Genomic DNA, 14,966 nt, shown 5'->3' on the forward strand with positions numbered 1-14,966 from the left:
AGACATCATGACTTTGAATAAACCTCCACCCACTGAGAAATGGGACAAACAGAATGTAACAAATAACTGAATCAGTGTTCTATGGAAAACGAAATAAACGGAAATAAAAATGCTATCAGGGATGTAATGTTCTATAAAGTATATAATACAAAAACATAGCATTTTGCCTGCTGCATCCACTCTAGTATGGTTGAATACCCTCTTGATTGTGGATGTCATGCATACTGTAGATTTCAAATCCTTATTTGAGACCGGTGGGGAAAAAAGGTGAAAAAAAAATTGAGATACATTACTGCACTACCATTCATTGAGCATTGACTGGTCAGCCCTGACAATGTCTCATTCCTCAAAAAGCATAGGGTGGAAGAAATACACCTTAGCCACCAGACACATACCTTCCCTCATATCAATGCTAGGCATAGAAATGGAAATATTTTATGCTAATTATGTTTTGTCTTTCAAACTGTATCTTTAACTGACCATTCGTTCTTATCTTCAGGTCCCTCACACAGATGCCAGCACCACGTCACATACATCTCACATGCATGCTCAGAATGGCCGAAATGATGGTTGTTTTACAGGGTTACAATGGACAAGGTTGTTTACGCCAAGGATCACACATCTCTGACAGTCACTTGGGAGGGATAGCGAAGTAACAGTGAAGTATCTTACACTGCCCAACCTCTGGCAACGACTCCGGACAGAGCTCCGTCATCTCGTCACAACAAGGTCTCTTATAGTAGTGTCCCTATCAGTCTGTTTCTCTGTATGCTTACCATAGTGTGCTTTTAGGTCACAGTACATTTGAAAATGTTTAAACTTGGACTCATTCACTTTGAGTTCTCATGAGCAGATTTTGTTTTCCTTTTTGAATTACAGCTCCCAATATGGTACTGTCAAGCGTTTATTCCTATTTTCTCCAAACAGTTTTTTAATATTTTTTTGTTTGCATTGGGAATGGTTGATTTTTTTCTATACATAGTATTCCTTGTCCTTGTCTTTCGGTCTCTTGCTGCTGGCTCCCTTGGCACCACTGCCCCCACTGGGCGTTTTATCTTTCACCACGGAGCCGTTGGTCTGTGCCGAGTTGCTGATGTAATTCCGTGTCTCGTCTACCTGGTAGGAGCCTTCGTCTCTGTTCCTGTACTTGTACATGGCGTAGAGGAGGATGAGGATGCAGAGTGCTGCGGCCGAGACGATGCCCACCACCATGCCTGTTGTGCTGCTGGATTCTCGTATCACCTCCGAGGCCCCAGGGGGCACCCGCCTTACGACGGGTACGGTGGGTAACGTGGCAGGCACCGTGCGTAGCATGGGCGAGGTGATGAGGGGCCCGCGGGGCTTGGTGCCGTCCAGGTCGAAGGACGTGGTCGGCAGAGGCAGCAGGACAATGTCCGGCTGTAGGGGTTTGATCACCTCGCGGTTGTCCATTTTCCCGGCGGGCAGTTTGGGCGGCATGCCATCCGAGGGGAGGGACGCCTCCGCTACAGTGCCCCCGAGGTTGGGTAGAGGCGGGGTGGGTGTAGTCCTACCCGCCTCTGAGGCTTTGCTAGGCCTCAAGTCCTTGGCCTCCCACTTGGGCGCGAGAGCTTTGTAGCCACCTTCATAGGCCGACGTGGTCAAGATCTTATCTGTTACCAGGGAGAAGGTGGTGTAAAAATCTTCATCGTCAGTGGGGGGCAGGCTAGAGTCGAAAGCTTCGCCAGAGCCAAACCCCGATATCACCATTCCATCATCATCATCATCATCATCATCACCACCACCACCATCAAGACCATCATCACAATCATCGCTGCCTCGGTCCGACAAGCAAGGTACCCCCGCCTCAGTGGCCATGGGCAGGGACTCTTTGGTGGCCTCGATAATGGTGAGGACGGGGCGGAGGGTTGGGGGGAGGGGGATGAAAGGAGAATGGGTGGAGACAGGAGGGATGTCTATGGGATCCTCTACAAGTACGGGGATGACTAACTCCCCTCCTGCAAACAGAAACAGAAAAGAGACACGTTAGAGGACATGCATGACGTTCTGAATGCAGACAATAGCTAATCAATCAAACACCGGAAAGTAATTACATCAAACATAAAAAGCAAAGCTCAACAATCAAAAGGAAATCATATCAACATTAAAGAAAAATAATAAAGAACAGAAAATACTATACCAGTGCAAATTCAATGAAACCAGAACCAACCAAACAAGACCATAAACTGAAAAGAAACAATAGCCATAAAAATGTATACATTGCATCAAAAGGCTGCAAGGGATGTGCAAGGGTGAGCCAAAATATCAAACATACTTTTTACCACACCTAAAACTCCTACGCTTGAAGTTCAATAACAAGTGTACTCTTTTTGTGGACAGAGATATCATTATCGTTGCTGGCTCTGTAGCTCTGGAACCTACACACCAGGGTGTAACTGTATTGATTCTGTCTGGTCTAGCGTTGCTAGTGTCTGGCTGTCTGGATACAATATAAACTTGAGAAATACACTGACTGTACAAAATGTTCTTTCCATGACATAGACAGACCAGGTGAATCCAGGTGAAAGCTATGATCCCTTATTGATGTCACTTAAATCCACTTCAATCAGTGTAGATGAAGGGGATTTTTAATCCTTGAGACAATTGAGACATGGATTGTGTATGTGTGCCATTAAGAGGTCCAAGAGGCTTCTAAACAGCTTCTACCCCCAAGCCATAAGACTCCTGAACACCTAATCAAATGACTACCCAGACTATTTGCATTGCCACCCCTATTTACACCGTTGCTACTCTCTGTCGTTATCATCTATGCATAGTCACTTTAATAACTCTACCTACATGTACATATTACCTCAACTAACCTTGCCCCCGCACATTGACTCTGTACCGGTGCCCCCCTGTATATAGTCTCGCTATTGTTATTTTACTGCTGCTCTTGAATTACTTGTTACGTTTATTTCTTATTCGTATTCGTATTTATTTATTTATTTATAAACTGCATTGTTGGTTAGGGCTTGTCAGTAAGCATTTCACTGTAAGGTCTACACCTGTTGTATTCGGCGCATGTGACTAATACAATTTGATTTGATTTGACATGAAGAGGGTGAATGGGCAAGACTAAAGATTTAAGTGCCTTTGAATGGGGTATGGTAGTAGGTGCCAGGCGCACCGGTTTGAGTGTGTCAAGAACAGCAACGCTGCTGGGTTTTTCACGCTCAACAGTTTCCCGTGTGTATCAAGAACGGTCCACCACCTAAAGGGCATCCAGCCAACTTGACACAACTTATGAAAAAAAACACCCCCTTATGCCCTCAGAACAGTCTCAATTCGTCAGGGCATGGACTGTACAAGGTGTCGAAAGCATTCCTCAGTGATGCTGGCCCATGTTGACTCCAATGCTTCCGACACCTTGTACAGTCCATGCCCTGACGAATTGAGACTGTTCTGAGGGCATAAGGGGGTGCAACTCAATATTAGGAAGGAGTTCCTAATGTTTTGTACACTCAGTGTATGTTCTAACTCAGGGGTGAGGAACTCCAGTCCTCGAGGGCCTGATTGGTGTCACACTTTTTCTACATCCCTAGCAAACACAGCTGATTAATCAAATTGCATTCTAAACTGAAGATCATGATTAGATGATTATTGGAGTCAGGTGTCTTAGCTGGGGCAAAACTGTGACACCAATCAGGTCCTCGAGAACTGGAATTGCCCACCCGTTTTAACTAATAATGCTCAAGTTTTGCTGAAAGGCAAAGATAGTTTGCTCTATAGTCTTGTAGTTTTGTAGCTACTGACTTCTCTGCATTCCTAATATAAAGCAATGGGGCATCAGCATGAAGTGAGAAATTGCTATCCCACGTGGGTTTGGATTATTGGCCAATGTAAATAATAATGGAGATAGAGGTTAACCTTGTCGGGTTCCTCTAGGGTGCAGAGCCCAGGCTAAACTTTCTGTAGTTATTGTTAGGGTCTAATGAAATGAAACTGAGCAAAATATTTCTTCTTATATTCATGTTTTCTCTATGGTGACTTCAGTAGGCTCCCCCACAGACCCTAGCCCCTTGCCTTTTGACTTATCTTATACAGTTACCACAATGGCACAAAGTCACCTGACAGTTCAACAACAACAACTGAATGTTCTGCTTTTATTTATTGTCAAGTGTATTATATCGGTATCAGTTACTGTATGTGTGTTCTTGGCTAGTCTTGGAACATGGCAGTTTGCTATGTATCTATCATTTCTATTACCTTCTCTTGTCCTTTATTATATTATTTTACTATTAGGTTTGTTTCTAAAAACATTCAAAAGTAACATTCAGATGTCGGTTGAATCTGCATAAACCTCTTGCCAAGGTGGCTAGCTTATACACTGCAAAGGCTCATCACAAACAGGGCACTAAAAGAAGATGCAAATCTCTAATAACAATAAAAATGATACAAAAGAAAACAAAAGGAAAAAAAATAAGTAAAGCAACGCAAACACAGTTAAGACAGTCAAACTGAGAGTTAGAGCAAACTTCTTCAACATTCACAAACTAAAGGCACAGATAGATTTATCCATAAGAAGGATTAGTACGTAGAAAGAGGTGAAATAAAGTCAGCTTGAAAAATCATAATAGAGCCTACAAAAAATAGTTTTCAAAAGGAAGAAAGCATACCATCAATTTTGTAAACTTACATCAACAAATTGCCCGCATGATTTTGGCAGGAAGAAAACAATTTACAAAAGAAAGTTGTGTGAGAATGCTTTTGGACAAGTTAGGTTAGTTTCTTTTGAACAATTTTGATTAATTGAGTAAGTTATTTCTCTTTTAGACAGGATGGTACAGGGAGGAAACAACACATACATCCACACATCATGACATGAAAAATAATCTTCACCATTCTGTTCAGGATTTTTTTCTTTTGATATAGTCGTTTTTGTTTTTATAAAAAGAAAACTGTACATCTATAGATAAGTCTTGGCTTTGTGAGAGATAAGCTGCTTTTACGTAGCTTCTCCATAAATATCTACAGTCTGATTATTGAGCGTTTTTTTTCTCCTTTAACTTGAACTTCGTTGTTCATTAGTTTTGAACGGATGGATCTTATCTTAACTTCTCTATGTAAAGGGGGTTGGGGGGTGGGGGGGGTGGGAGGGGGGAGGGCGACCTATGAACAGACTAGGTAAAAAATGACATAGATGGGGGTGAATGTGTACGTCAGTTGCCATGTCCATGTAAAGGTGGCACGAAGCGGCCGGGCGGCATTAGAGCTTTTGGCTGTAAGGAAGGGATGGGGACATACAAACCATGAGCATGTACATGCCCATCTACAGAAGAGAACAGCACTTTCAACACAGTTTTTACAAACCCTAAGCTGCAACTTCTTTCTTTGCCATGCACAAATTAATAATCAATGAATTAATTCTAATCCAAATGTAATCAAAATTAATTGAATAACAGGAAAGAATATATCAGTGTAAGAACAGCTTTGAAACAATTTGAAACAGATAGTGGTGAGGATACTTGCATTTTGGAGTTTTCTTCTAATTTTTCTCAATAAAATGATTTCGTAATTTGTTATTGTAAAATGGGTCAGGTGTTTTGGGTAACCAATCAGAGCTGTGGATTTCCAACCACAGTCGACTAAATCAAAATCATTAAGAAAAAATGAAGAAATGTACTCAATAAGAATTAATGTCTTCATAACATTATCAATAGTACTTCTAAGCTAATTATCAGATTGTTAAAGAGGTAATTTGGAGCAATTTCAGTAATTAACATAGATATCCACATATATGTATATTTACATATATGTACAAACAGACAAATAAAAAAAACAATTGTCAAGCAAGAAATTCAAAGCATAAAAAATTCTCACACACTATCAAAGATGAACAACCAGAAAGCACACACTGAGGTAGACGTAGAGAGGAGGGACAGTTCGTAGGGGAAATTGTCACCACCTTCATATAGTAACTAATAATAATAACATTATTATTAGTTATTTCTTTATGAAATACATATCTGTTGTTAGTATTTTTAAAACACAAAACAGGCGTGCAATCTGGGTGTACGTCAGAGAGAGGTTAGGTAATATTGGACATTTTATATTTTTGTTGTTTTTACCATTAGATTCATGGTTAGTGCATGCTTTAAGTAAGTTGCATTTAGGGAGAGTAATATACAGTAACAGTACAGCAAGCTGGGGGTCATGGTGTCAGGAGGGGGTTAAAGGTCACTAGAGGTCATTGTACCAAAGGCTGTAGGGTATATTGTTTTCAGGCAAAGAACCATTTACTATTATTTACATTAACCATCTGGTAGGAAGAAGGAAAACCATTGGTCATAGTCTTTACCTAATTAATCAACTTGGAAGTTAATTAATTAACGTTGGCTTTTATTAAATGTAGTTTAGTTCAGTTTTATGCTAATGCATAACCAACAGCCTTTGCTTGACAGATAAACAGTGTTCAGACGAAGTTCCACAAGAGGGCACAAGGAGATGGGGCTATCCATACCCCATGGGGACAAGAACATTTCTTTGCTTTTGGCTCTGGAACAGTTCTCTGAGAGACGTGAGTGGATAAAATGGTATATTTATGTTTATCACTATGAAAGAGAGCTTTGGTATCTTTAGTGTTATTGGTTGGTACTTGCCTTAGGATGTCAATGTGCACGTCACGTTATTTAGCCAACAACATACCGTGGATCACCGCCAAGCCCAGGTGTGTAGTCTAGAGACAATGTACTCTGCTCTGTACACCAATTCAGCGTTTCTGTTGCCATTGTGTGGCTATGGTAATGTTTTAATCAGGAATCGGCTACCTGCCTTGTTAGATAAACAGTAGCATCGCTCACTAAGTGATTTCAGAGTCTGTTTATCTCCATCTACCCTGTATCGTCTTGGCCTTCTTTGCATCCGTACACTCACTCCTTCATTCCTGAACATCTAAAAGCTTTTGGCAATTGTTAGCTTTCCTGCTAGATCAACAAAACCTTTGCATCCCATCCGAAGGGAGCTGCCTGGGTGTGAGAGAGTGTGTGTGTGTGTTTGAGTTTCTGAGAGGTGTGTGTGGCTCTGGGAAGCAAAAGCCTGCCAGAGGACCTTGACGTTTTAGTAAACACTTTAATCCTCTGCGTTAGCTCTCTTACCAGCGCTGCACATTTCACAGTGTTTTACCTCAGCGCAAACACTGCACGTTCTAATGAGTTTGCTTAACGAGACGCCGTTCGTATTCGTTTTCTCAGCTAATGTCAAGACGGAGGGGCTTTGTGCTAAGCCTACAGTGTACACTTCAGCAGACCTGGAGGTACACTAGTTAGTGTTTTCTTTCTCTTTTTCTCGCTCTCTTTCTTTCTCCCATGGTGATAAAGTCTCGAAAGAAAGCCTCGAGACTAAACAGGGAAGCAGCATGATGCAATAACATTCTGACGTCATCCCATAAACAAAGTGTTCCTTCAGACAGACGAACGCTGATGTAGGATGCGTCAGACTAGACGGGACAAAAGCAGATTGAACAAAACCGTCCTCAACCTCACTAAATCAACTCAAATGTTATTGGTCACGTACACATACATCCACCTGGACATCCGGAGGGAACCAGGATGTTGATCAAAATCTCAGAGCTGCAGTAACTGTCCTCCCCAAGTTTCAAGTTTTATTAGCCGTATGTCCAGGATACACGTGGTAGTTGGAGTTGTCAAACCGGTGAGCAGCTGCTCTTGCAACCCTTCTCACGAAGCCACACCCATCCCACTCATGTGACAAGTTCAGAGCGAGAAAGTGTAGGCTATATAGAAATAATTACACTAAAATTGAAAAATCACAAACAAAATAGTGAGGATTTCTATCAGCCTAATCAATGTGTAGATTACATCTTACATACCAGTGTTCAAACTTGTAAACAAGGCTGCATGGGATTTCTGTTAATGTGGCAATGTCGGCTTTAGGTGTAATGCCAGGAGCCACTTGTGGATTTGACAGCTCTAATGCAGTTCCACCTCCGACACGCCAAAACAACTGCTATGCGGATGTCGGATAAAGCGGATCTGATTGAATCGAGCCCTTCCTGTCAGAGTATTAAAAGGGATATACAGCACCTGGGCTTATTATAACATACAGGTACATCGGGGGAAGTCTGAGCTTTCTACCAAGCATTAACTTAAAAGTTAATCTTTTCCGCTTGAGGGAAATCTCAGCAGCATACATTTAAGAGAAGATTGACAGCTTGTCAGAATACAGACAGCAAGAAGACTTCACCAGTTTGTGAGGAAGCACCAATGTCCTACTCTACAGGGGTGGGGGGGACTTCTTTTTCAGGGGGGTGTCCCTTATCCGGGCGTGTGGGTGGCACGTGGCAGATAACCCAGGGGAGAGATTTTCTTTTCAGGGGGGTGTCCTCCTGCCATATCCCTTAATGGCAGATAGCTAGGATGTTTTTTTGTCAGATTGTGCTGTCCTTTGTAGGACAGTGTGGCAGGCTGGCTGGGTGCACTCCGGCCTATTAAATTGGCATCCTCCAGCCAGCCACCGTCTTGTAAAGCAGCAAAGCAAGTCCCCTGTCGGCCGGTCGATTTGTCGAAGGGCCATTAAGCTCACCTCACCGCTCCGATGACATGTCAGCTGAATAACCTTTAAACTGATCTGGGGCCTGTGTCAAAGTGACAGTCAGTCCGATGGGGCCTGACGACGGCAGCTCCAGCCAGCCAAGGTCCACCGTAATGCCACTAGGCGGGGGAGAGGGAGAGAGAGTCACTGATCCATCCCGCTCACAGTTCACTCTCTCCTCATCGCGCCCGTCGCCCGCCTGACGCCCCCGCTTCGTCCTGGTCCTTCATATCATCAGCACTACCATCAGCGCTACGATAAAGAAATCATGGGCTACATCGCTCCCGATCTAACACAGCCTCCTCAATAGCTTCTCTTTCCCTGTTTCCCTGCCGCCTCATGTGTTAAAGAGACATGCAGAATTAGGTTAGTCCTCCATTAGATCGCTGGGCCTATTCATCGTCGTTGATACGCTAATCTAATGGCTCACGCGGTTACATTTCATAAGATTTTATTACATGTCGTTTCTCCTTCTGCTGGATGGCTGTCCTGTGTCCTCGTTTTATGCAGGCACCGTGAGACTGAAAGTGGCACTGTGAAGTTAACTCTCTATTGTACCTGTCGACCTGCCACTCTGCTCTTTGGGTTATTTGAAAAAGAATGTACAATGTCGCCAATGTTGCACTGGATAAGAACGTCAGCTAAGTGACTAAAATGTAAATGTGCAATGTAATGATTGGCCGAATTGGTTAGGGTAACCAAAGTGATTGATCATCAGCAGCATCTTTTGTAACGATGACCACTCACAAGAGACTTGACCAGCATGGGGATTTCCTGGTTGATCAGTCACTTTGTCAACTACTGAAGGGGCTAACATCTATCGTAGATTTAGCTGTCTAAACGAGGGTTGATAAGAATGTAAGTTAGGGGAAGTGTCCTTAATTGTGTTGTCATCTACTTATCGAACCGGTACAGTGCACAACTGTAGTTCTTGAAATGGAGTCAGCCCCAGGTGTAGAATATTCTGTTCTTGTCACCTTCTTGTGGAACTCTCTCAGGATCAGAGGGTAGTTTCAGGTTGACAGTTTTAAAACATAGACAAAACAATCACAGACAAACAGTAAGGACAGACACAACAGGTTGGCAGACATACACAGACAAACACAGACACAGAAACAAGACCAGAAGCAGGAGGGGCGACAGTGGCTGGGTTTTAAACCACCACTGTTGCCCCTAAACACATAACACCAGTGGGCAGGGCGGGGCAGGGTTAGCCTGAGAGCAAAGATATGGGTGGAATTAGAAGCATAGAAAATGGCTGCCAATCAAATTCACATGCATTAGCAGAAGGAGGAGGAGTCACCGAGAAAGTTACAGGAAGTTAGTCTTCTAGTCTACCGTACAGTCACGTACGTATGCATGCTACAAATGCCTTCTACTAGGAGCAACAGATATAGAATAGAAAAACAGATATACTTTGTGGCATTAAAATTATTTTTATGCCATCTGCATTCAAAACAGACATGTATATGCAGAAAGGCTGAGAGAAAGAAGGTGGGGTTGGATGGGGTTGGGTTGGGGTCGGGGTAGGATGTTGTGGGGGCGGGAGTCATTCTTTCACACACAACTTTCTTGAGACAGAATGGGGTTGCCTGCACAAGGCCCAAAAAAGGATGATGGCAAGAAAATATTTTGTTGCCTTTCATTTCCTGTGTTGTAATTCGAAAATGGGGGATGTTTCAGAATCAGTCTTTAATGGCGCAAAAAAACATAAACAAGAAGATGAGTAGGAGAACTGTTCCTTTTTTTCAACCACCAAAATATCATGCGGCACAAGATGAGGCAAAACGGAGGGAGCAGCTCTATCCTGGTAGATGGACGGATGAGGGCACCAAGATAAACAAATAAATGAGTCCGGACAACTCAAATCATAACAAATGAAACAGTAAGTCAGAAAAGGGAGAGATGTCCAGAATGCGCTTCACCATGGAAAATTAAAAGATTCAAATGAAAAAGAAACAAAACAAATAAAAAACAATGTCATGCAACTGTTAACAAAACCGGAAGCAGGGGATCAGAATGAGGACATGAATTTCTGTGTCAACATGGTGAGAGGTATGTATGTATGACTGTGTATGACTAAATGTAGTTTAATAGTATCATCACTATATGAGTACCAAGTTGACTAAATTCTGACTAAAAAGTTCATAGTATACTGTAGTTACTGACTTACTAACATTTTTGCTTTTGAGAAAACTTGGGTTTTAAGTTTTAACGTTACACTTTTAAATTGTTCAAGCTGTCAGCCATGTCCATTTCATATCTTTCTGGGTAAATACAGATGTTGTAACTCCATGACACAAGATAACATAAAGTTATCGTATGCGTGGCTTTGCAGAGGAAATTACTTTTTCCCGACAATAGTCAAATCAAAAAGACCATGTACAAAAAAAAGATAACATTCCTGCTAAAAAACCTTAAGCGCAATTTCCACGCAACGAATGTTACAAGAAAACTACAATATGACAAAGCTCTAGAGATTATAAACTGTGGAATTACTTCCTTATCCCTGTGCACATATACAGAAACCTATCTCAAACCTAAATATATAAATAAATAAGCAGAATCGTCGATCCATGATCTTCTACCAGGAATAACAGAATAGGCGAATACAGCATTTCAAATGGTCTTAATGGAATCTGCTTCACATTGTGCTCGGTGAAAAGTGGACATATGTTTCGTAATTAGCCCGGGCATATTTAGGCAGATTAGTGGGGCATTAATTAGTGTTCTATGAAGGCATTTTGAAGGACAGCCCAGTAATTAAAACGATTTTGCTCGCTAGTGAATGACTGCCACAGGGCTTCAGGGGAGGAGAGAGGGGGAAGAGGTCATTCACACCATAGATATACACTCACTGGCAAGTTTACTAGGTACACCCATCTAGTACAGGGTTGGACCCCCCTTTGCCTCCAGAACACCCTGAATTATCCGGGGGCATTCTACATGGTATTGGTAACGTTCTACAGGGATGTTGGTCCATGCTGATGCGATGGCATTACGTAGTTGCTGCAGATTCATGCTGCGAACAGCCCGTTCCATCTCATCCCAAAGATGCTCTATTTGGTTGAGGTCTGAGGACTGCGCAGGCCACTCAAGTAAACTGAACTCACTGTCATGTTCCAGGCGATGTTTTTCCACTTCTCAGTTGCCCAGTGTTGGTGATCGCGTGCCGAATGGAGCCGCTTCTTCTTGTTTTTAGCTGATAGGAATGGAACCCACTGCAATAGCCCATCCGTGACAAGGATCGACAAGTTGTGCATTCCCGAGATGCGTTTCCGAGATGTTCTGAGACATTATTTGTGTGATTGTGGCCCCGCCTCTTAGCTTGCACGATTCTTGCCATTCTCCTTCAACCTCTCATCAACGAGCTGTTTTCACCCACAGGACTGCCGCTGACTGGATGTTTTTTGGTTTGCTCCACCATTCTCAATAAACCCTAGTAATTTCTATTTCTGTGCTGGTTCACCCACTGAACCAGACAGTATTAGTTAGTAGTTATTCATTCTCAGGAGCAATAGGAGTCCATCTGGGTTTATTATCAGACAACACAACTGGCTAAGCTCTGTTGGGAACATGATTGACAGCTTGATATGAATATTAACATGCATAAAACCCTAAAACCAAGTCGTCTCAAAACAAGTGACTTTTTCCATTTAAAACACACTTAATTATCACCACTGGTGTAATGTGTTATGATTATTTCACACTACTGTAGAGGGAAGTGAGAGTTAGTGCCTTCAGAAAGTATTCATACCCCTTGACTTGTTCCACATTTTGTTGTGTTACAGCCTGAATTCAAAATTGATCCAAAAATAAATAAATGGACAAATTGGGAAAAATATTTTTTGACATTTTTGCAAATGTATTGAAAATAAATATCTAATTTGCATAAGTATTCACACCCCTGTGCTATGACACTCCAAATTGAGCTGGCTGTCTGACCAAACCCGAGCAACCGGTATTGTGAATACTTATGTTAATGAGATGTTTCTGTATTTAATTTTTTATACGTTTGCAAAAATGTCTAAAAACATATTTTCACTTTGTCATTATGGGGTATTGTGTGAAGATTGGTAGAAATGATAATATGTATTTAATCAATTTTGAATTCAGGCTGTAACACAACAAAATGTGGAATAAGTCAATTCATATTTTCTAAAGTCCCCGTACATCTCACTTTAACCTGGTGTCAAAACTATATGTGTTATAGGAGGGGAGAGAGAAGAACGATGCGCACAGAAATTCGAGGATATCTGTTCTCTATTAGAATGTTTCAGGTAAGGCAAGCCTCCGACGTATAAGGAAACAAAGGAACAAACAGGAGAACGAGAGAGGAGGAGGACTGGGTCCGTTGCAGTTAGTCTGCCACACATCACAGTATCTATGCTGAAAGCATTTTGTTCTTTGAAAAATAGATCTCAAAATGTATCCTTTGTGGAGAAGACGCACACACACGCACAGCAAGAAACATGTCAACCATATAAAACAGGACAGATACATTTTGAAGCATCAGTTTGGACAGGTGAACATGGAGCTTGATACTAATTTTGTACTTTTTGATTGAAAGTTTGCTCTCTTGAATGCTGAGAGAACAAAATTAGTATTAACTGTTTTTACCATGTTAACGACCAAAGGCCCCATAGCTAAGTGTAACTTAAATTAGAGACTATACTAAAACTATATCACTGACTATAGGCTATCACGCTATACTATATGTGGGTGTGTCTAGAACTATGTATATATGCAGTTACTTACAGTTTGGAGCCTAAACATAACTTCAAACTTTTCTACAGAGGGCATGCTAAGGATTTATCTTACTTTCATCCAACTCCAAAGTGCTTAGAGCTCTTTCGACTTTCCATTTAGCTAAAACCTTAGACTCGTGCTACTGTGTCTCTTGGTGCTTTTAGGAAGTCTTTTGAAGTTACACTTTAGGCTCCCGTGGGACATGATGCTTAGAGGAGAACGATCCTCTTTTTGGTTTTGGTTGCAAATCAAAGTAAGAAAGAAAGAAAGACTGGTAGGTCTGAGCAAGCACAACTCGACACACCCATCCCACCTGCGTGTCCGGAATCACACTCCTCCAGATCCTCGTCGTCGCTGGAACACTCCGCCGACGATACTATGTCATCTGTCGTCTGCTGGTGGAAGGGAGACGCAGAGACACACAGAGACAAATAGAAAGAGAGAAGACATCAAAGAACGTGGTGAGACTGAACAGCACATTGAGTCACGAACACACACTGTGAATCACCACAAGTTAAAGAGATCTGTATGGAAGCTGTTTTGAATCAGCCGAGCGGAGAAAATCTTAACAAAGTCGACAGTTCTCGATTTCCTTGTCCCAAATCGTTTATTCCGTCCATCCTCAACCCCAGGACGTGGGTGCTCATATTACACCATGATTCCCTAGTCAATCCTGCCCTGCGTTTCTCGGTTGTCATAGGAGAAAAATGCCGACACGCAAACAGCGTGCTGTTTTATTAGAGGGCACATTATTATGTGGAGAAACATCAAAAAAGAGGCGCAGAATATGGACCCACAAATGTCTGGACAGACTTGAACTTTTAGGGTAATGATATCACTTTTTTAATAGAAAACCAGGTTGCTATAGGGGAGAGGCTATTTTATTCCAGCCTTTATCTTTTTGGTTTCTGTCATGGTAGGACGCAGAGGTACTATTGAAAAGGCTGCGTTCTCTCCACAGCTTCATCAATCTGTCTTCCGTTACCTCGGTCCACATGGTGCGTGTTGTTGTTGCTTTCCTCTTCACCATGATTGGGCGAGTTGGTTTAGCATGGCCCGGCACCCCGAGTGGGTGGAGATTTCACTTAAAGACTAATAGAATGGTCTAAATTGTACAAACTCCGCCCACCCGGGGCACCGGTCCACGCAAAACGAACCCACACATTGTTTTGGTCTCACATGCTGAGTGCTTCTTGGCTATTGGCAGTAGTCCTTGCCCAATCTCGTCGTGGCACTCCTCATACTACAATATGCACGTAAATCGGTGCGTCCTTGATATGCTCAAACTACACGAGTTCCGACGTACTGATCCTAGCCCAAGTTCATAGGATTTGACCCTGATCAGGAACATTTGTCGGGAACGGCAAAAAACGTGGCAGATTCGTGGCAAAATGGTTTTGTGTATGCCCGGCAACAATCTCCTACTACCATCCCACTCAAGGACATCTAGCCAGCTTATACTGTACGGTACGTTTCCAGAATATTCCACCCCGGGCTGAGCTTCCTACAGTATATCATCTCAAGTCAAACATCTTTCATTGTGTTTATTATTCTTTACATAGCGTTCTCTCCTCCCTCTCTGCCTACAGATTGTTTTCCTTTTAGCTTTCCTCTCCTTCCTGCTCAAGTTATTTACAGCCTGCTCC

General features: G+C 42.3%; 1 protein-coding gene across 1 annotated transcript in view; it reads right to left on the minus strand.

Moving 5' to 3' along the window:
* Positions 1–601: 601 nt before the first annotated feature.
* LOC120023953 (neurexin-3b-beta-like) overlaps positions 602–14,966 on the minus strand; it is a 62,288-nt gene continuing 47,923 nt past the window's right edge. Inside the window, exons 5-6 of the mRNA XM_038968052.1 lie at positions 13,634–13,712; positions 602–1,976 (exon numbers count right to left, since the gene is read on the minus strand). Coding sequence (XP_038823980.1) covers positions 973–1,976; positions 13,634–13,712 — 1,083 coding nt within the window. The 3' untranslated portion in view covers positions 602–972. The remainder of the gene's footprint in view (positions 1,977–13,633; positions 13,713–14,966) is intronic.

This window comes from Salvelinus namaycush, chromosome 29, assembly GCF_016432855.1.
Source record: "Salvelinus namaycush isolate Seneca chromosome 29, SaNama_1.0, whole genome shotgun sequence".
NCBI classification, from domain to species: domain Eukaryota; kingdom Metazoa; phylum Chordata; class Actinopteri; order Salmoniformes; family Salmonidae; genus Salvelinus; species Salvelinus namaycush.